The sequence below is a fragment of the Cyprinus carpio genome, chromosome B8, assembly GCF_018340385.1.
Source record: "Cyprinus carpio isolate SPL01 chromosome B8, ASM1834038v1, whole genome shotgun sequence".
Lineage (NCBI taxonomy): Eukaryota > Metazoa > Chordata > Actinopteri > Cypriniformes > Cyprinidae > Cyprinus > Cyprinus carpio.
This window is the reverse complement of record NC_056604.1, coordinates 13,081,339-13,105,683: the sequence shown is the minus strand read 5'-3', so window position 1 is coordinate 13,105,683 and position 24,345 is coordinate 13,081,339. Positions and strand designations below refer to the sequence as shown.

Below are 24,345 nucleotides of genomic sequence, written 5' to 3'. Positions count from 1 at the left end.
GAGGGTTTAGATAAACCCCTCTGGACAACGGCCATGAGAGTCAGTGCCTTCCCCTCTGTACACACACACACAATGAGACTCCAGCAGCTAGACAAAATGTCTTGTTATGGCTACACACAGACTCGTTTACACATTTAGCAAGAAAGAAAGAGAAAATATTCTTTCTCACACCAATAATCTATATGGCAGTGGGTGAAATTCATTCTGTCCACACCATTCCTCCTTTTATGTACCTCCATTCATTCTTTGCTTTCTCTGACACCTCTCTTCTTTCTCCTTTATTACCCTGATCCCCTTTAGCAGCAATGTTTCCATATGTTAGCGTATGTGTATAGAGGGCAGCTGTATTTGTGCAGTGTGCTTGAGACCATTACAGCTGCAATTAAGTGTGTGCATGTGTTCCTGTGATGGCTCCCAGGACAGTCATCAGCTCAGGGGTTAAAAAATCAAATCATAGTTTAAGTGACCGGCAGCTGTTGCGGTCGTTATCAGTGCGTGTGATCACGTCCAGGGCTTGTGACCTAATTGCGGCAAACTGCGAACTCCCCTCAACCTAGGAGGAAACCGCCACAATGCTGCATTGTTCTGCTACCACAAGGATGGAGGGAATGTGTGTTTTCATTAAAATTCCACCTGCATCCATTTTGCACAGTACAAACAAAGTATATTTGTCTCCTGTTTCTATGTATTGTATCAGTACTGTACCTGTGTGAACTGTATTTGTGCTAAACCTTCTGCCTGAAATTCATTTCCTTAATAGGTCTCTGTTTTGCCCGACTATTTTTTTCCTCATTCACACACCATATATTCTCTGTACTCCACATGGACCAGCACACAGTCTGTTTATATACATTCACATGCACTTTAAACGTCTGATGAAAAATCATATTAATGTGAATACAACTGGCCTCAGCATTGAGACTTTATTTAAATCAGACTTTACTTAAAGGGGTCATATGATGCTGCTAAAAAGAACATTATTTTGTGTATTTGGTGTAATGAAATGTGTTTATGCGGTTTAAGGTTAAAAAAACACATTATTTTCCACATGCTGTACATTATTGTTTCTCCTCTGTGCCTTCTGAAACGCGTCGATTTTTACAAGGCTCATCGCTCTGAAAAGCAAGGTGTGCTATGATTGACCAGCTATCCAGCGCATTGTGATTGGCCGAATGCCTCAAGCGTGTGACGGAAATGTTACACCTCTTAACATATTGGATGCCTTGTCCAGCGAGAGCGACGTGACATTAACATAAAACCCATTATAAACGTGATATAAACATGATTTCTAGTTGTGTCTCCTTTTGGAAGGCCAAACAAAGTAGTTTCGCCCAGGCTGGACTCTGCTTTGTCCACGATGAATCCATTCAGGCGATCCACAGTGCAAAGTTGATGTATTTCCTCAGCGACCCCAGGCATAACGAAGCGGATATCTTCCTCTATTGGAAGGCCAAAGAAAGTAGTTTCACTTTCAGAGTGAAACACACAGTGTCTATACGACATGGCGGCGGGGGCAACAACAATACTACAACGAGAATAGAAGGTACGCCTTCTTTCTTTGCGTGAACATCTGGGTGGCGTTATGCAAATCTTCTCACATAGTGACATAGAGATGTGTGGGCATTTAGTCTTTGCAACTTTACAGATCTTCTTTATTCTCCAAGCGCTTGTAACACTCCATAGAGAAAGGAAAATTTGAAATTGCATCATATGACCCCTTTAAAACGTTTATATCAACGTTTCAAATATTCAATTACACTTTGTGAAAATTGAAGAACAACTATGCAAAACCTAGCTCATTCATATCTGTGCATGTTAATGTAATTGATCTGTATACCTCCAAAGGTCTATCCATGAACGTGGATTAAAGGTGATGTGAGCATTTTATTTTTCTGCAATGGCAAAAAATATTCATATTACACTCCTGAAAGTACCATATATTTGGCAACTATAGATACATAAAGAACTATGGAACCTTTTTTATTTTTTTTTACACAAAAGGAATAGAAAAAAATTCTTTAGATTTCTTTAGAAAAAATAATTGGGTCTCTCAAGAACTGTTCTTTGGGGAACCAGAACTTTTTTCTAAGGCATCACTGTGAAAACCTCCTTTTGGACAGATTTGACTGAATTAGGTCCTGAAATATTTGTAAACAGGGGGAAAATGTCATGCAGATATTTTGTTTGAAGCTCTTTCTGCCAGTCAATGTTTTTGCACATTCATAGAGCAGACCATATATGGGATGCAGGAAGCTGAGAGCGTCTGAGAAGTGGATCGTTCAAGCTCAATGCCTTATTCAGCTTCATAAGCAGCTGTTATAAGCAGTTGTTGGTTTGTGGTGCAAGAATGATTTTGCTACATGCCACTGCTCTGCTGCGTCGTCTCTGATTACAATATTCTCAATGGCACAACTGTGTGTTTGTAGTGTGGGATTTTGGTAAGAGAGAGCATGTCTAATTCAGTGGCGAATCTGGCAGTTCCAGTTCTAACATCACCTTTAAATTTTAGAGCAATTCCTAATCTAGAACTGCAATCTCATGGGAGAGTTTCACAACATCCATCTTACAGACATGAAACTCTGTGGCTTGCTCTCTCAAACAAATGGTTCCAGGGAGCTGGGAATATTTAGGGAGTGAGTGAATGTGAACGAAACACAAGAATCATCAAACATTCTTTTAGTGACAGATTCTTTACCCAGACCTCACAAACCATGCACAAACATCTGGGCAACGCTACAAAAATAAACTCATTAATTCATTCATGTAAACTAAAACAAACACAGATCTGCCCACCTCTGCATCTCTGTGTATGTTCAACCGTAAAATAGAAAAGTGTGCCAGTGTGTGTATATGAATGCATGCGGGTGTGAAAGTGCATTAGGGAAGAAAAACCGTGTGTCTACTCCTAAATCAGCACACACATTTCACAGAGCAGAGGTCAGAACTGACCCACCAAAAGACCCCACAAGATCCACAAACACACTTACTGCCCAGCTGCTGGCATATACAAGCCGTCCCTCATTTCCCATTCAAAACATAACATGCTCCCTCCAGACCAATCCATACTGCTCTGACAGCTTGATGAGTGTGTGCTTTAGCATTTTCAGTAGGCAGAATGACCAACATGCATTCTGAGACCCAGCAGTTTTGAAAATCTAAATATATGTAGTACAACTGAACGGGTCTCTAGGCTGATCATTATCACGGTTAATAGCACTTCCATGGAGAAGAACACAGGGCCGATTACATGCAATCAGAGCTCCATGCAGGGACTGGGCAAACATTAGATGACCGCATTAAACTCTACACAGATGCGCTCCAGTCACGCACTCAGACCGCTCGAGGAAAACCGGACACCCAACTATTAGCTCAGCTTATAATCATTAATGAAAAGAGCTTATCAGAGGTACTGATAAACAATAAATACAAACTACTGCTTCACATTCCTGTCGCCAGCTTAAGCCTTGTTCTTTGAACCCTGCAGCTAAATTAGGGTTACACAAAATCTCTCTTAAAGGGATAATTCACCCCAAAATGAAAATTCTGTCATGATATACCCACCCTCAATTTGCTCTATATATGTCTGTAACAATTTATCTCTTATGCTGAAAACAAGATATTTTGAAAAATACCAAACCAAATGGTCCCCTTTGACTTCCATAGTCATTTCTTTCCATACTAGGAAACCAATGGGGACCAGAATAAAATTTATTTAGAATTTGCTTAGTGTTGCTCAATATTGTCTTTATTGTCTTTGTTCCATGGAACACACAAAAAAAGGTTAGGCAAAACTGAATTTTACAAGGATTGTTAAACTATATATATATACATACATATATATATATATATATATATATATATATATAGAATATTATTTTCTATCAAATGAAACTGAATGTCATTCTAAAGGTGCCATAACACCAGCAAATTTTACAGTGAAAAAGGTGACTTGTCTATTGTCAATATTGCCACGATGTATGAAGCATATAGCTACAGCAACACACAAGCCACTATTAAACCAAGCAGCTTTCTGTTGATCTGCGCAGTGAATCTATGTGACCGAAATCTGTGTGGAGAAATTTTTCACCCTCACGCAAAATCAAAAATGGATTCTACTGAAATGACTGCATTTCACCTACAAAAATTAGCTGAACAATGGTAAATGAGACCGCAGCTTAAAGGGGTCATATGATGCGATTTCAAATTTCCTTTCTCTTTGGAGTGTTACAAGCTCTTGGTGAATAAAAAAGATCTGTAAAGTTGCAAAGACTAAAGTCTCAAATCCAAAGAGATATTCTTTATAAAAGTTAAGAGTCAAACACAACCCCTAAAACGGCTAGTTATACCACGCCCCCACATGTCTACATCATTATGTGGGAAGATTTGCATAACACCGCCCAAATGATCACGCAAAGAAAGAAGGCATAATTTTTATTCTCTCTGTTGCCGCCACTGGCATGTTGTGGAGTCGATGTGTGTTTCATTGTGAAAGCGAAACTACTTTGTTTGGCCTTCCAAAAGAGGACATGACTAGAAATAAGTGAAGTTGTATTTCAACACTGTTCCAGAACAGTTCAACCCAAATATTTAGATGTGTGCTGCGCATTTTATGGAGGATGAGGACTTTTTCCTGAACCAGTAGCCTACAATGCCTCACTGCTTTGCCTGACTCACAACCTGTAAGTATGTTTTTTATATTTAAATAATTTGCCAATCATGATTCAAGCGCAAGTTTTGAGCAGTGTAGAGTAGCACTTGTTGTTTGTTGTTTCTCAGACCACAAATGCAGACATGGTTTTATGTTTACGCAGCGCCATACACAATGCAACTCGTAAAAAGACAGTATAAGTAATTATAATCAGTAATTATGTCCCCACTAGAAACAACAAATGCCTCGTTTGTAATGGGTTTTATTGGTTTTGTCTTGTCTAGTGATGTCCAGATCGCGAACTAATCTTTCTATTTAACCAGATCTTCTTAGTGAACCGGTCGAACCAGTTTACCAAATCAAACTGAATCGTTTGAAACGGTTCACGTCTCCAGTACGCACTAATCCACAAATTACTTAAGTTATTCGGTTTATAAACGTGCCTTACACTCCCTCTGATGCGAAATAAACCAATATCCGAGTAATTCTGTTACTCCTAACAGTAAATTGACTGAACTGCTAAAAGATAACCGATGATGGGATGTGCACGAGCAGAGCAGCTGGGGTCGCTGCTGGCCTGGGAGATGGCATAGTATGTTAAGGGGCGTAACATTTCTGTCACAAGCTTGAGGCATTCGGCCAATCACAACGTACTGGATAGCTGGCCAATCAGAGCACACCTCGCTTTTTCAGAATGATGAGCTTTATAAAAAATCGATGCGTTTCAGAAAGGCGGGGCATGATAGAGGAGAAACAATGATGTACATTATATGGAAAATAATGTTTGAACCTTAAAACGCATGAACACATTGCATTACACCAAATACACAAAATAATGTTATTTTTAGCAGCATCATATGACCCCTTTAACATTTTAAATAATGCGGGTGTGAAACGACATGAGGGTGAGTTAATGATGAAAAAATGATGAACTATTCCTTTATCAAAGTACCATCTTAAACTCCCTCAGGCCACTGCAACATTCTCGTGGCACTCTATAAATCCGGTAATAAGATAATACGCAGAGTGCGATAAAACGCTCTCGTGCACCGTGGATAGTCTGACCGCGAGAAGGTGAGCGCGCTCCAGGAGAGCTCGAGACAGAGGATTCCGGAGTTTTGGATAACAGCTAAAACAGTAGTCCGGAGTCCTGACATAGCTTTTTCCCACAGCTTAAAAAAGACCAGCCACAACATCTCCAGAGAAACTCACTGCCACGCAAAGACGGAAACGGCACTGTAATCGTGTTGAACAGGGCGCTCAGATTTGAATCTGATAAGGTCACCGAGGGACTGAGGGCGCAAAGCTTTAAAAAGACTTCGTTTGCAAAGCAGGATGTGTGGAAAGCAATATAAATGCGAAAAGCGACAAAGAGAAACGGTTTACTAGAAACATTATTCTATTTATTTAATAAAAAAAATAACTGACGTAAAAGAAAATCGAGTTGACATAAGCTACACATTTAAGAAAATAAAGACATGGTGACAAAAAAATAAATTAGCAAATTAACAAAAATGTATGTTCTAAACAACGATGTTAAAACATTTTACAGTGCAGTATTTCTATTTATTCATTAGGCTATCTACAGTAGGCTACTTTTCTGCATAGTACATAATAGCTCACGTTCTGTAAATGTCCTGGAAGCTTCTGTTAATGCAAATTCATTATGCAATGAACATTTTTCTGTTTCTGATTGCCAATAAAGGTTCTACTGCTTTCTGCCACCACACGCACCTGTGTATTGTGTAGACTTATTCACACACACGATGAACTAAGGGATGGCAACATTAACCTTAACATTCAAACGGTGAAAATAAGCAATCATTAATCTGAAAGCACTAGACCGTGTTCTCTCCTCACAGTAGCGGAATAAAGCTTAACCAGTCATTTTACAACTGTTCATTAGATGGCTTTTGTGTTCCGTTTTAAAGATGAGCAAAATAAATAAATAAATAAAGAAATAAAGAAGAATTTAAAATTAAACGTATTCAGATAAAGGTGACTGAGTAATTTACCTTTGTATGACAGGCGAAGGCGCGGCACGTTCAGTTTAGTGCTGGTGCCGAAAGACAGGACCACCGCCACTAAAACCAGAACCGGTAATTCCATGGTGAATGGACCACTTTCAATGAACCTTTCTTTACTCTAACGTGAATAAATACTTCTCTCAGGGCTGTGTCCCCTTATAAAAGTTTGAACTAAGTCCAGACGCAAAAGATGTTGGACATCCACAGCTGGACCCGAGTGGTGAGATCCCAGGTCTCAGGTTAAGCTCGAGTCGCTCGCCTCTGCCCCTGTGCGATATTTTCCCACACAGCTCCAGCTCAAGTGCGCACGTCTCTCTCTGTCTGTCTGTCGCTCCCTCGCTCTCTCTTCTTGCAGTCCCGAGAAACACCCTCCCCGCCCTCTCAGCGCCTCGAGAGCGAAACGGGCCCCCGGTACTTGCCCATCACTCGCGTTCAGTTCCTCTCACTGCGCTCCTTAGTGCTATTAAGGGTGCGAGTTACTGGTTCTCAGAAATATTTCTATTTTTACATAAAAGTGTATACTTCAAAAGCATTTCCAAACAATGTTTCAGTAAAGTTAGTTAAAGCGCCAAAATGACTCCTGCGAACATCGCTTGAGGAGGTAACCATAGCAACCATAGATATAGACATTAATAGATTTTTCAGCTCGACCCTGAAAACTATTAAATAATTCACACACTATCCATGGCAGTTTTCCAAGGAAGTTAATAAAAAATACTACATCTGTAGAGGAACAGCACTGAGAGGAACACAAAAAACACTGACTTTGAATTATTATGCAGCCTACACTGGAAATAGTTTATATCCATTCATAAATCATATTAGCTTAAAGCGGTTTAAAGCTACCTAAATGCATAAGAAAGTCTGGATGGATTATAATCATTAATCACCATATTCTTATATAAACCATATAATAGTTAGCCTAGATATTAGCATGAAATCATATGTCATAGCCTACTGAAATCATACTGTGTTACCCTGCATTGTAGCTGGTTTTACATGGTTTTTAGCAGGACTATGCTGGTCAGTTATGGCCATTGCATCTTTAAGATTTTATTATTTACTAAAAACATAAAATCACTACCTCAAAAAAATTCCAAGTAAAATACAGTGCCTAATTGCTTAAAGCATTGTCACATACATATAAAAATAAAGGCGCTTAAAAGGTTCTTCACAGTGATGCCATATAACAACCATTTTTGGTTCCAAAAATAACCATTCAGTCAAATGTTCTTTAAAGAACTATCACTTTCTTACCTTTTTATAATCTGAAGAACCTTCTTTCGCCACAGAGAACCTTTTGTGAAACAGAAAAGGTTCTTCAGATGTTTAAGGTTCTTTATGGAACCAATTTGTGTAGAAAGTACATCAAATAGTGTTTCAATATATTTACATTGAGGAGGATTGTTGCATCACAAATATTTCAAAGCTGTAAAGTATGTCTTTCTAGTATCTTGGTTATTTTCACAATAAATAAAAAAGTATTTCAGCTTTCTTGCAGTACCACAGACTCATTTATCTTTGGTCTGTGCACTCAGTCTGCCCATAAATGTTTGTGCTTGGATGTTTTGCAAGACTATTCTGATTATTTTGACTCCAGAATATATAACCTAAGGACACATTCCATCTCTCCCTTGATCTGCCACTTGGCACTATTGTTGCGGCTTGCTGATTTTAATTAACTCGAGGGTTGCATTGGGGAGGTGGTTTCAAAAAGTGTCTTTTGTAAAACACGTTTATCTGCCAGGGGGTTCTAAAGAGGTCTGGATACTTTGGGAGCATTTAGACGCTGCAGGACCTTTTGATCAGGACAATCAAACGGAGAAAAAAGCAGACGTCATTAGTGCATGATGTCAGCATACCACTTCCAAAGCTGTTCCTGTCATAGCAACGGGTGATTAGAAATGACCAGGGAAAGGTAGAGAGAGAAAGAATTTGTATTATATAGGGAAAGATTTCAGACATAGTATGACTGTTTGCCAAGTGCAAACTGTCTGGAGTACTAGAACCTGGTTTAACAGACTTTTAGTTTATTGTCTAGGACATTTTGTAGTTAAAGTCTGCAAAGAGTACTCAGTCATTCCATGTCCAAACACAGCAGCTCACGTCTAAATATACAGAAGGATTCAGGCAATGATTTAGACTGACAGCCAGTATGTTGGTGGGCTGAGAGAACAAATTCGAGATGGTGTGTGTGTTTCAATGGGCTGATCTCCTCCAATTCTTTCTAAGCCTCATCTTCACATTTTAGTAGTGTACTAGGGGCCGGCCAATATGTGTTTTTAAGGGCTGATGCCGATACCGATTATTACAAATCAAGTAGGCCGAAAACTGATATTTTGAACCGATATGTCTGGTGTAAAAATGAAAAATTAATGTCAAAATTAAGACAAAGGCTCTGACAAAAACTTTCTTTAAATGCTTTTAAATTATTTTCTCCGCAAAATCAGATTGAATATGACACATACCGATAACCATAAAAAATGCTTAATATCGGAGCCGATAATCTGTCAACCCCTATAGTGTACATCAATAATGATTATGTATGTATGTAATTTTCTTTATCATTTATACTTTCTACACACATACATTTTTTTCTCAAAAAAATATAATTTAATTGACATCTAATAGAAGACATCAGAGAAATTATTCAGTGATCCTTCTGTACAGAGCTTTTCACTGTTTGGACAATTATAAGGTAAAATGGAGTAAATCAATCACGTTACCATTTAAATCTTTAAAATTAATGCAAAAGTAACACTAAATGTTTTTGACCCTGATAAACATGATGAAGAATGTTGGTTCTCTCCAATACCTTCTTATCTTTTAACTCTTTTAAAAGTTGGATGATTTCAGACCATAGAAATAAAGATGTTCCGTGTTCCTGTGGCTCAGTGGTAGAGCATTGCATTGGCTGTGCAAAAGGTTGTGGGTTCGATTCCCAGGCAACACACATGGTAAAAAAATGTATAGCTTTGGATAAAAGCATCTGCCAAATGCATAAAAGTAAATGTAATGTAAAGAAAACTACAATTAAAATTCTAGAAAAGCAATAAGTTATTTCATCAAAGCGCGTGTGTGAACCACCTGCTAGACATTTGAAATGTGAAGTAACCACAAATCCCTGCTGGGGTTTGGCCTTTGACCCATGAAGAGGAAAGAGGTCAATTATAGAACGTCTTGATTGTACTCTGACCTCTGACACAACACTCATTCTCCTCTCTTCCTTTGCTCTTTTCTTCATTAGTCTTATTTTCATTTTGAGGATATTCCAGTGTAGTTGTCATCCCACCCTTTCCTCTTTTTAAATTATTTCTCTCAGACCGATAACAGTTGCAACAATGAAAACACATGGAAGCACACACATTTACACAAACAATTCACTGCCAGTTTGCTAAAAGAAATAGAGAGATATTGTAATAGCGGTGCATGTATTTATAGGAAATGACTGGACATCTCAGAGCTCAGGGGCTTTGTGTGCATGTGTTTCTATGTGTGGGACTCGATGACAGATAGATTATCAGAGGAAGTGTGTATTTATGGCATATGGCCAGTTACACAATAACTTCAACCTTCCCTGTCAAACAGAAAGATTAATAAACAAATTCAAACCCAAAACTACAGTACAATTACACCCTAAATTGTGCATCCTGGCTTATATTCACGCTTAAGACTCTATATGGAATGTATTTGTGGATTTTGGCTTCTCTGAATTTGAGAAGGTAATTTGATAACCTGAAACTCTGATAAGGGTTTTGTATAAATGTGATTACTCATGAAGTTCTGATAACATGCCCCAGTTTGCGGTCTGGAGAGGGCGTAATGCTTTGCAGCGATTGGTCAAGCATATTAGGGTCATGACACTGACAGAGATGATCATAATGACATTGTCATTGACCGTGACTCCTGACCTTTGACCTCCTGCACATTCTGACTGCATTTATTTGTTTACCCTCAAAACCCCAGTGCTCATAAATCATAACTGTCACAACAGTGTGTGTGTGTGTTTTGAGGTAATTGTGTGGCTTTGAGTGGCCTGTTGGTCTGTATGTTTGCAGGTGTGTGAATGTGTATTTCTGAGAAAAATGGTTTAGCATAAATATTTAAGTTTGTGTACATCAATGTCCCTTGAGTTTAGTCTGTTGAACTGTGAAATTATGCATGGTTTTTAAATGTATTTTTAATGTGATAACAGCTGATTATTAGACATTCATGTTTACAGTGGTGCAATAGACCACATCAAGATTCCTAGATGTCAGAAAAAAAATGTCTCTCACCCTCCTTGTTTTGAGCTTAAGTAACCTCTAAAAATGAAGCTCTGAACAACAAAAGATTTTTTCAGTCAAATAAATGATAAAATATTTATTCCTGTTACACAGCCCTGTGAAATAATTGATACTGACTGGTCAAACAATATTCTGGATTCAAATATTTTAATAATGGATAATAATTATGATTTTATACATGATTATGAATTATCTTGTTAATTATTTTGAATTGTATAACACACTAATTTATTTAATTCATTTATTTATAATTTATTTTAAGTTATTCAAAGTATTCATAGTTACAAACTCATTTAAACTACCGTTCAAATGTTTGGGGCCTTTTTTGAGTAATAAATACTTTTAATCAGCAAGGACACATTAACTTGATCAAAAGTGACAAGACATATAATGTTACAGATGGTTTCTGCTTCAAATAAATTCTGTTCTTTTGAGCTTTCTATTCATCAAACTGTATCATGGTTTCAATAAATATATCAAGCAGTACAATTGTTTTCAACACTGATTATAATAACTGTTTTTTTGAGCACCAAATCAACATATTAGAATGATTTCTGAAGGATCATGTGACACTGAAGACTGGAGTAATGGCTGCTGAAAAATCAGCTTCGCATCACAGGAATAAATTAAATGTTAAAGTATATTAAAAACTATTATTATACTAATTATACATTATAATAATATTTCACAATATTATAGGTTTTTATTATATTTTAAATCAAATAAATGCAGCTTTGGTGAGCACTAGAGGCTTCTTTTGAAAATAACTACAAAAAAATCTTACAATCTAAACTTTTAAATGGTTTTGTGTATATATATATATGTGTGTGTGTGTGTGTGTGTGTGTGTGTGTGTGTGTGTGTGTGTATGCTCATGCTTCTAAACCTGTGAGAGCTGAAACTTTGAACCTTTTCCCTCTTTTCACCCTTCATTCTGTTTCTCTTTTATCCCTGTCCTCTGCTATAACCATGCATAGAACAGAATCCAGAGCCAGCTGCTCAGTTTGAACAGAAATTAGTGAACGAAAGGATGAAAAGATTTGCTTTGCCTGCTCCCCAGCCTGCTTCCTCCCTCTATTTCCTCACATCTTTCCCTGGCTTTATTTCACTGCTGTTTTGTGGTTGATCTGGTTGCTGTGTTTTGGCTTTTTGGGGGCCTCTGGAGTCTGCATCAGCATCAGCATCAGCATCAGCAATTCTGCGGTCTTAACTGTTAACACTGCTAAAGTTTGTTTGGAAAAGGTTTAGTAGTTGTTTAACAGAATAGCTCCCTCATGTCAACCCTCTAAACCCGTATGACTTCCATCCACAGAATACAAAAGAAGAAAATTTGAAGACCGTTTACCATGCAGTTACAATAATCAAGGACTGAAAGCAGACACAAAGTGCCATAAAAGTGGTCCATACCAGTCATGCACTATATTCCAAGTCTTCTGAAGTCATATGATAGCTCTGTGTAACAAACAGACCGACATAGTCAATCAAGGGATAGTTCACCCAAAAATGAAAATTGTCATCATTAATTTTTCCAAACTTTTATGACTTTCTTTCTTATGTGGAAAATAAAAGAGGATATTTTTAGGAATTAGAAATCAATGGTCACCAAAATTGTTTGATTAAAAATATTCTTCAAAATATCTTGTTCTGTGTTTCAAAAAAGAAAGTAGGTTTGAAATGACATGAGGTTGAGTAAATGACAGATTTTTTATTTTTGAGGTTAAATATACCTTTAACAATTTTATAAAGCAAAGATATTAAAACACGCTTAATGAAAACACAAGATCCATGTGTGTGTATGTGGGTGGTAATGTGTTTAGGGTGTGTCCAATTCATTTACTAAATTAATTCCCCCCCACACAAAGTTCAGCAACATAACGAATGAATCACATTGATTTATAATACTACTAAAAGCCATTGCGGATATCCAACCGGAGGATTTTTGGGTGTGTTTGTGGGTGTCTTCATGGGAATGCCACATAAAATGGTGATATATGCCTCAGTGTACGGATGTATACAGCACAGCAATTGAACAAAGCTGGGCAATGCTATTTTAATTTGAGCTCACTGAATAAACATTTGGAGATCATGAAGAGAACGTTTGTGTATGTGTATGTGTATGTGTATGTGTATGTGTATGTGTGTGTCCGTCTATGTGTGAGGAAATGAGGGTGTTAGAAATGTTTTATAAGGCTCTCCTACTCTGTCTGAACCCAATGAAGAGCAGACCTCACCTTAATCCTGCTTTTATTTTATACAAATACCTTTCTCTCTGCTTCCCTCCATTAAAAACACTGAGATTTATTTTAGATAAGTGTTTGACTCCCAAAACACCACTAAAGGAGCCCATTTTCCCCCAATGAACCTCTAAACCACCCCAAAACTCCACGAGACCCTTGATAATGATCCAAACTTTGGATCTGCCCCACCTACTGTATCAGCTGCCAAACCCACTCACCAGAACCCCAGACCACCTCCTTCTTCATTTATTTTTATATTTTATTCACTTTGATTATTGCTGAATGTGTTTGACTTAGAGCAACAGAATTAATTCAGACTAGAACTTGGTCACAAAGCCAATCATATTTTTCATTGACTTTTGGATAATTGCAGTCTGCAGAAAATAAGTTTTGTGATAATCTTCACAAATGAACGAAACTTTTATGAATTCTGAAGCCTTAACGTTATCACAAGAAGGAAAAAGTTAGACTATAAACAAGTTACACTACTGTCACACAAATGTCCCAATCAAGTTTATGACAACTCTATTAATTTTTATTGAAAATCTGCAAGATGGAAAGTTTGAGTTAGAGTAGTTTACAAGAACACCATTATAAACACAACATGGCTATGAAAGCAGGCTAGTGAATAGATGAGTTTTCCTTCTTGAGTTTTCCTTGTTTTATGTCCCTGACAACCTCTGTAGTCTCATTAAGCCACTTGTTAACAATCACCTTTTTTAAGACACGTAAAAGTTTTTAAAAATCAAGAGTGTGGTATTACTCTTGTATTTTGTGCTGTAGAATATATTGTGAGAATGTTATGAGCTTGTGTTATTGACAGATCTTATTTCAGGCATTTATCTCTTTAACTGGGTTTTGGGACTCATTCCTGCAGCACTCTATAGCACTTTGCGAGAGTTTGATATTAACATGTTGTGATACTCTTATACAAAATACTGGGTAAAATAGTAAACAAATTTATTAAACTGGACTATTTTATCAATTCTTTTCTATACATTAAACAATGGTTGCTTCATTTAACATTTTGGATGTATTTTTCCATTGAGCATGTCACAGTATATTCTGGGAAGAATAATATGATACTGACAAACATAACATACATTTTCATCACTTCATTCAAACCTATATTACTTACTTTCTTCTGTGGAACATAATACAATGAAAGTCAGTGGGGTCCAAAATCACATTGGCCTCTACTGACTTCCATTGTATTAAAAAACCTTTTGTGTGTGTGCTCCACAAAACAAAGTAAGTTTTATTGGTTTGAAGTCACCTTCAATGACATGAAGGTGAGTAAATGATGACAGAATGTTTATTTTCCGGGGAACTTACCCTATTAAATGCTCAGTAGGTTTTGTACCGGAACATATATTACTTGTTTTAAATAACATAAGGACACCATTCCTCTCTCTTCCCAATAAATATACACAATCACTCCCTAACCTACACACACAGGTCCACTATAAGTCTGTTTCCTGTCAAGAATCTGGGCGCTTTGCCTTAACGTCTCAATGGAAATACCAGTGCACTTTCTACAAAGCCTTCTGGACACACACATGCAGCCTCGGGCTAATTTCCCATTTCCATATGGCGCCTGGTCCTAATCCTTCAGTGTGACTTTAAGGCAACAGGTCCCATAGGCAAACACACACATATACACACATGCAGAACCATGCCATATACACACCCAGTCATCCACTAACACAAAGAGGTAATGTATAAGTTTTCACACACACAGTTAAACTATTGGCAGTTTTGTTTATATATCACAGCCGAAATGGTCTTTGTGCCTTCTGGACATTTACTACCAATTACCACCAATTACCCTCTCAAACCAGCCACAGCAGGAACTTTATAGTCAGATGCATACACACACACTGCGTCTATTAGATGCATTCACAAATGCATTAGTCTATGGCTGCTATCCAAGAAATACAGGTTACTTAAAATCAGCAAGATTAAAACGTATTAACATTTCTAAACCTATATGACCACATACAAATCTAAACAGTATGAGCAAATGAACCACACTCTTTCATTTGCGTGCACACACTCATAATAGGCAAGAAGGGACATACACACACTCTCGACACAGTCAAGGGTCCAGACTCCCCAGAGATGAGCAGATTAGCCAGAGCCAAACCACTAATCCACACATACACAAAATACACCTTACACACACTTGTGCTGCTTGACAAGCAAAACACTCTGATTGGTTCTGTTACTGAACGACAATCACCACCGAAATCCACAGAACCACAAACAGCCAATCGTTACGCAACTTACCGAGCACCCACTAACAAGGGTCATGGGGTCAAAGGTTAAAACCACATAACCTCCTCAAGCGGAATTGTGTTACCTGTGGACAAAGAGTGGGTGAAAAAGAGGGATAAGGAAGAGAGAAAGCCCAAACCTGTGCTATCAAAGTGTGATATATTGAAGCAGATGGTTTGTACATTTTTCAAAGGCAAAACTCATGAAAATTGCACTGTGCTGCCAAGGCTGATCAAGTTAATCCATTGCACTGTAAAAAAAGTCAACAATTTACCATTGCGAGCAACATGCTGTACTGTACAACACATATGGCCATTCCACATTCACTCACGCTTTAAGTTTTGGCGTGGACCCAGTCAAAATCTGGCATTTCCATTGGCAGCCATTGATCAAATCAATCTTTTACATGGCAATGACCCAGCAATCATAAATGCTATGCGATGATGACCCAGCAACATTCCAGCAATCCTCTGGCAGCTGACCAGTTATCATCAGGAGGTTGGCATAGCATCACTGGCGTTCACATGGCAGCCAGTGACCTTTAGACTCATGAACCAATTCCCAGACTCATACTGAGTGAAGGAGACAGGCAGACTGACACACTCACACACGTACAATATTAATCTTACACACTAATCTAACACACTGTATTAATCTTCAAGTTTGTGTACTTTGACTTTTCCTCATGAAGTTCATTCTTCATATGCACAGCTGTGTGGATATTAAAGCCTTATTGTTCACACACAAATCAGTGCGCATGAGGCCTCGGCCCTCTGTCTTTCATCTGTTTAAACAGCTCACTCCTTCGTAAAGACAAATCTATCTGTCAGCTCTACAAAGACACAAACTTCAGGACATCATTCATCTTGAGCCATTCCTTCAAGACTTCCCTATAGTCCAAGCAAAACCTGATTTAATGGCAGAGTTAGCAGATAAGATTATGTTAATCTCCAGAGAAAAACCTTAGTTTAGCTCATATGATTATGAAGGCTGCTATCATAATCTATATAGTCTATATGTTTACATTTCTAGATTCCTACATTATTCTTCTAGTCAGATTTTGAAATATTTTCAAGGATATTTACTGCTGACAGAAGATTTTCTTTGTCAAAAATGTTACTTTATCTGGCTTAATTTATCTTCACTTGATCTTTTTAGCTTAGCGAAAATAACAAAATTCTTCAGAATTGTTTGTTCATGGGAGACTTTTTTGTCTGCTTTTTGTCTCTGTATTCATTTTTTGCTAAGGTAAGACAGAAAGAGAAATATGGAGAAATGGGGTTAGATAAACCATTTTACACAACTGCAATAGAATAAATAAACAATAATAATAATAATAATAATAATAAACAATAAATCAATGATTAAATTTCTATTTTGGCTTTTTTTTCCCACAAATATATATACACATCTTTGAAAACATATATTTACATAAGAAGCAAAATTGCACAAGAGTTGTTTTAAAAGAATCCTTTATATCTTGAATTAAGTATTTTTCTTACCCCATTATCAGAGTTTAAGCATAAACCTCACTTAAACGAGGAAAAATAAGCATTTTGGCAATGGGGTAGGAAAAATAAATTCAGATAAAAATATTCTCTGAAAATACATCTTAGTAAACTATATTTTTACCGGACAACAAGACAAAACATTTATGAAGAAAAGGCAGTGTAGGCTGTGAGTATGTAAGTGTTTGTGGGTAAGGGCTGAATTAGTTTATGGTGGATGACACAAACCATCACCCCCTCATTCTAGTCCCTGTGTGTTTGTGTGTGGTTCCTCAGTCCACAAAACAAGATAATCTAGGAAAAATGCCGTGGGAACATTTAAATACACACACAGGTATGTCTGATGTCCTGGAACTAATTTTCTGCTGCTGGAAAGGGAGGTAATCTACTGAACTCGCAGTTTCCACATCCATAATCAGCACAAATCACCACCACGATAACAGCCTCATTCCCAGAGCAGAATGCGTGAGTTATTGAGAAAGAGAGAGAGGAAAGGTGAGGTACTCTGTCCTCTAAATTTAAGACAATCTAGATTTCCATCACAGAATAAAAAACATAAAAGTTTATAACTCACAATTCAGGCATTTTTTTCTTGCTGTTGCGAGTTTATATCTAAATTTGGACATTTTGTCTTAAAATTGCGAGATAGTTTTGAGATACAAAATCAGAATTGCAAGTAAAAAAGTCTGAACTGTGAAATAAAAAGTCAAAATTACCTTTTTTTCATTTTATTAAATTTTTTTTTTTGTAGCGGAAATAAACTTCCATAGTTCCGTTTGCACTATAAGAAATTGCAAGATAATAATGCAAGAAATATAATGAAATTAAATAAAATAAAATAATCTTTTTATAACAGTGCTAATCTAGTGGTAGTTTTTTTTTTTTTTGTTTGTTTGTTTTTTGCAGGGGATTCAAAGACTGTCCTAATAATAATAATATCAACAAAATATTATTTAAATAAATCAGGCAAAATGGCAAGTTAACTTAATAGCCATAAACTTTATAAATTAAAATATTAATAAAAATAATAGTAAATAATTTATAAAGTAAGTTTACTTTAAAGTAACTTTTTTAATAAAGTTAACTGAAATTATCGTTATTGATTTAAAGTTATTATAGCATATTTATGACATGTAAATGTATTATTATGTATAAAATACAGTATGCGATATTGTACGTATAAGTGGTTTCTTCCACAATGTTTTAGATACTTTTTGACCTACAATAATAATGCAATGGTTTTTTTTAGGGTTGCTTTCAAAATTCAGTTGCCTGAAAAATCAGTTTGAATGGTCATGACACTTCTTGAACAATAAGTGATTGTGACAGTATGTCATATTAATATATTTTAGTACAAATGTAAGATATACAGGTCACAAGTGGCTGGGCAGTATATCGCTTCCTTCCTCTTTTAGTCCACTGACTGTACAAAAGTCAAAGGTCAAGCTTGTATTGTCAATTGCCGATGTCGGTGGAGGAGAGTGGAGATTTCCTGATCACGTAAACTTGTATTGTTCAACTAAAGAGGGCCACACCTCTGCTGGTAAACATACACACACACAAACACACACTTAGCGGTGTGACTCATAGAGACATCAGACAGAAAACAAAGAAACAAAAATAACAAAATAGCAAAAAGATACAATCCAGAGTTTCATGAGTTTCACATTATAAACGTCATATACAGTACAGACCACCTCAGAGACACAGAGAGGGAAACAGATCAGACAAATGAAAGATATTGAGGATCAAAAACATGTCTTTCAGCTCTCAAAAACATTAAACAATCACATAGCAGCAAAGATGAGAATTAATCTGCCTTTACAGTATTGAACTGCCAGTCAAGATGACCTGGGTTCTTATGAGTACATCACACACACACACACTGTAATTTCTCACAGGACCCTGCAGCGTCCTTCACGCTGTCTTGCTCTGTCTCACTCCACAGACACTGATCCTTTATTAAAGGCCAAAATAATTCAGTCTCTAGCTCCTGATTTGACATCCCTTCAGACGTTAGAGACTGATGCTCAGAACTCACTGCAGTTTTTTTTTTAAAGAAATAAAAAACAATATCGAGAAATAATATTACAATTTAAAATAACTGTTTTCTATTTTTATATATTTTAAAATGTAATTTATTCATGTGATGGCAAAGCTTAATTTTCAGCAGCCATTACTCCAGTCTTCAGTGTCACATGATCTTTCAGCAATCATTCTAATCTGCTGATTTGGTGATTTTATGATTTGAAAAAAAAAGGGAAAAAAAGAGCAATTTATGGATGATTCATCTAAATCTAAATTTGTGTTTGTACTGTAACTTGGTTTGTACTGTAATTATGAACATCATGTGCAATGTTTGCACAGTGTTGCAGAAGCGTTTGGCAGGCAGATGTGTGGGTTTACACAACCGCACAGTAGGAGAGAGAGGTGGGGTGGAAGATGCAGAAAAGGTCTATGTGCATGTGTACTTTGCGATTGTGTTTCTGTTTTTGTTAATGGTCGAGTTCCGGATGAGTATGCATACTTACATAAGCACAATTCCCTAACTGAACCCCTGCAGGAGTCGCTGCATGTGCTCAAACATCTCACACACACGCACACACATACACACACTCCTACTCACCGGTCTCTGTGTGTCAGTCAGCCAAATGTTGTTCTCCCTTGAAGGAGAGACAGAGCCTCCATCACAGAGGGAGGGATTTACACGGGAAAAGAAGGAGGAGAAGATTACTGAGGATGGAGGGATGAGGGAGAGAAGGACAGGCTGTAATTAAACAAATCTCGATGACAAACGAGCACTCTCACTCACTCAGCACTCCCTTCTCAAAGCTTGCAAACACACCATCATCACACACACATACAACCTTCCTCACACATCCTCCCTTCAGCAATCACATCTGAAAGAATGTAGAACACACATTCTTATGGAAACCCCATAGTTCATAAAAACTTAAGTACTGTAACCCATAATATCTTACAGCCTCATAATTCTGTCTCTTTTGTGTTTAAGGAATATCTCATCTCACCCTGGGCCTGTACCTCTGCTCCCCAGGTTTATTTAAAGGGATACTCCACCCCAAAATAAAAATTTTGTCATTAATCACTTACCCCCATGTCGTTCCAAACCCATAAAAGCTCCGTTCGTCTTCGGAACACAATTTAAGATATTTTGGATGAAAACCGGGAGGCCTGTGACTGTCCCATAGACTGCCAAGTAAATAACAGTGTCAAGGTCCATAATTATGCAAATCTTCCCACATAGTGACGTAGAGATGTGGGGGCGTGTTAGAATGAGCCATTTCAGGGGGGTGTGGATGAGTATTAACTTTTATAAAGAACATCTCTTTGGATTTGAGACTTTAGTCTTTGCAACTTTACAGATCTTCTTTATTCACCAAGAGCTTGTAACACTCCAAAGAGAAAGGAAAATTTGAAATTGCATCATATGACCCCTTTAAAGTGAATTAAGAACAAAATTAGTTGTTCCAATTTAGCAGACTTAGTTATACCAGTTTAGTATACTAAAAGCATAATTGCAGGGTATTTTTTATAAAGTACCTAAATATGTAAATGTATAGCATGAAATTTGATGCACTTCAAAGACATTTTAGTATACTTATTTTCACTAGGGATCTCCTTGGTAACAAAGTTACTTTGTAACATAGTTACAAAACTTGTATGTGCAATTGAAAGTAAACTGTGCCACAACTGTGGGACAGCTGAAATTAAATAAATGAAAAAAAGAAAACATGAGCGTGCATGTTTGTCCTCTAGCCGTAATGGATGGATGGACTGATGGATGGACAGATCTTATTGCAAAATAGGCTATTGAAAGAGAAATATGCTGAGTGTATATCATTAGTGTGGTTTGGGTTATAGAGCTCATGTATCTTGTGATTTAAGCTTTGGCCGCTGTGAGGACTTCCATCTGCACAACTCTGTCCAAACACAGCCAGATCACATCAGACCGGAACAAACACACAATGAGAATTGTGAATATAAATAATCTGTCAGCTCAAACCTCTCCACCTGAAGATGGAGAAAGCATTTATCTTTATCCTCTATTCTAGCCTCATTATAGCCTCATGTCCTATTGCTTTTCCATCTGCTGACCTTTACTCACACATATCTGATTATAATCAAAATCCTTTGGCCAAACACTCACACTCCCCTGTGCACGTAGACACACATTGACAGACAAGAATGTAAGACATTTGTCGAGGGCAGAAAAAAAAAATCAACAACATACACACGTTCATGAACTCGGCAACATGGATTTATCAGTGGCATGAACAATGAGCTTACTCCAACCTATCAAAATCCAAGCCAACAGACGTTACTTTTACAGATGAAACATGCTCAGCCCATACAAAAAAACTCAAATATTTTCTCTTTTCTTTAGACATTTATGTCATCATCACCATATTGGGGTTGTAGAGCTATGATTATTATGCATAATATATAGGGATATAAAGAGTATAGAAGTGAGGAGAGAAGAGAGAGAGAATGCAGGTGAAGTGAGGTCTCTGAGGTGTAAAGGGTCTGGCCTCTCTCAGGACATTCTAAAAACTCCCACAGGCCTGTCAGAAGCCTGGGGCTGTAGTAGAAGACGCCCAAGGGAGAGAGTCTGACCCTGGGCTGCCCTCTGGGCCTAAGCGGCGGGGTGGGGGGGCAGGGTGCTTTTGTGTCTACTGGCTCAACCCACTGTGTGCCCTCCGCACTTTGCTTTATCACTCCCAAAACTTCCTTTATTACCTTGCTTTATTCATTTTACTCCCTCATGGGTATTTAATTCCATCCCTCTGATAGTCCATTCATTTCTGCTGAGTTTGCAAATTCATTGTGGTTCACTCTCCTTTAAACTTTCTTTTCCATTCAAAATGATTATAAGCATTCCACATTTTTAAACTCTACAGTCCATTCATCGACGAATTCACCCCTTTACAGAAATACCATTGTAATGCCATACTGAACAGCGCTGTTGTTAACTAAAACTACTTAAAATCATTGGCAATTAAAATAAAGCTGAAATAAAATATAAATATTAGAAGAAAAATAAAAAACGTACAAAACTAAAAAGAGAAATGTTGTGCAATTAAATTTAAATACGTTTAAGTAGTAAAATGATTAAACCTAAATTAAAAATAAATCCATTTAAATATTAAAGAATAACAAAATTACAAAAATGTTATGTAAAATTTAATTACAAACTGAAAGCTCATTCAAAATATAAACATTTTATAGTATATAAATAATAAAAATAAATAACATTGATACAGACATAGTTTTATATTTGAAATTCCTTGGATTATCATGTAAATCATTCAGTATCAGTAACATATACCACATGCTAGCAGTTTTAGTGGCAAAACCAGTTGAAAACCACTGCCAAACACCTCCACAATACTTTCTGTCCTTATTATTCTCTAAGTTTTTTTTTTTTCTGTTTGCTCATGTCCCTTTCTCTCTCTCTTGTGACTTCTAAACAAACCAGTGAAGAATATATAAAATGATTGTGTCAGAGAGACAGAGAAATCCATTCAGCAAAATATGAAACCATTTTGGAAAACAGGAAACTTATTGTTTTATATTTTACACTGTACCAAGCCAGCAGCAGGATACAGTATATGTGCTGTATTATGAGCTAGTGCAGTATTATGTTCTCAAAGACATAAAGAGCTCAATCAAACCACTGACCATCTAACAAAGCACACACAAAATCAGAGCCAGACTGTACCCAGGACTGTATTTGGTGGATAAGAGTTAGTAATTATAGGTAATTTAAAACCTTTATTATATTATAATAAAATAATGAATGCATAATTGCACACTGAGAGGGAGAGAAAATGTGCTAAGAAAGTAATTTCACTTTTTCCTTAAAATTCTATGTGGCGTGAAATGTCTGCCAACACCCACAGACACACTTCACATAACACATTCCACAACACTATATCAAATTATGGTGCAATAACACATACTCATATCCATGAAATTCAAACCCCTTCAGAAACTCACATCAACCGTTCGGCACATTTTTTGATAAATAAACTTATTAACTTGATATATGATAAAAATTAAACCAAGATATGGATGAGGTGACATAAATGTGCTCCATTCATTAAAAATAGTAAAAATAATTTCTGCGTAATTAAAAATGGTTTAACATACCCAATACTTGTGTGTGCTACATATTTCTATGCTTATTAAAGTGTCTTGTTTTTAGCTTAGCTACATTCTAACATTAAAGTTGCAATAAAAACAGATGTAACGAGAGATTTAATCTGCACTGTGACGTAACAAAGTTTAACAAATTAAATGTAGGACAGGGACTTGGTACTACACATCGGTTGTTGATTTGATTTTGAGATGGTATTCAAAACTGAAGGCAGACTTTAACCTCAATTGCAAACTGAAGAGTGTTTTAAATCAGTCATTTAAGAGGTTTCATGAAGGTTAAGATGCTGCCTTAGAAGACAGCAGTCTATGTGAGTAGTAGGTAGTGAAGCCGCACACTAGGTTTTGAAACAGAGCTTTTGTGTAATTGCTGGAGCCTCTGTGGTTAAGTGTAGATTTATGTCGATTTGGTTTGGCAGCTCGCTTTCACCACAGTCAATCAGTCACGCACACACACTCACACTGGGACAGGAACACATGGTGGGCACATGCACTTGAAAGAATTGCATTTCAGCTCAATTCATCTTGATGATGGGGAAACAAAGAGAATGAAAGAGAGAGCGGAAGGGGGCAAAGGGACAGATGACATTGTTAAATGAAAGGTTTCATTTCCGTGTAATTATTACTCGTCCTGTGTGACGGCACTGGAGTCTTGCTGAGGCTGAACTGGGAATTATAGAGTGAGTGTGTGCATGCAAGTGTTGTAATTCAGTCTGGCATGAGTTTATCTCTGTGGTTTCCTTACATGGGGTGCCCTATTAGTCTGACCCCTCCAATCACAATCTAGCCTTGGATAATTATTGGGGTCTGGGGGGTGGGGTCAACAGCACAGCCATTGTCGCGGTGACAGGAGGACTGATGCTATCGTGACATCACACGAAGAACAGAAGTGCATTCTGGGAGAGGCACCTGCAATGACAGTGCAGCACATTCCACAGCCATCCTGTCTCCAATCTCGTTCACACACATCACTCACTCGACTAAAACCAACCTGAAAAATGAACAGTGAATGAGTTTCATATTTAGGGATTATTGATTATTATATTATACGTTTACATTTTAATGTGTTTCTTTTTATCACATTAGGGATCATTCAATCATACGTACACATTTACACACACACACACACACACACACACACACACACACACACACACACACACACACAAACACAAACACAAACACA

General features: G+C 37.1%; 2 protein-coding genes across 2 annotated transcripts in view; both read right to left on the bottom strand.

Moving 5' to 3' along the window:
- sema3bl (sema domain, immunoglobulin domain (Ig), short basic domain, secreted, (semaphorin) 3bl) overlaps window positions 1-7,031 on the bottom strand; it is a 31,629-nt gene extending 24,598 nt beyond the window's left edge. The window contains exon 1 of the mRNA XM_042729827.1: window positions 6,664-7,031. Coding sequence (XP_042585761.1) covers window positions 6,664-6,757 — 94 coding nt within the window. The 5' untranslated portion in view covers window positions 6,758-7,031. The remainder of the gene's footprint in view (window positions 1-6,663) is intronic.
- Window positions 7,032-23,144: 16,113 nt separating this feature from the next.
- Window positions 23,145-24,345, bottom strand: part of zgc:136971 (S9 family peptidase) — a 32,502-nt gene continuing 31,301 nt past the window's right edge. Inside the window, exon 27 of the mRNA XM_042729806.1 lies at window positions 23,145-24,150. The gene's annotated coding sequence lies outside the window, so the exon portion shown is untranslated. The remainder of the gene's footprint in view (window positions 24,151-24,345) is intronic.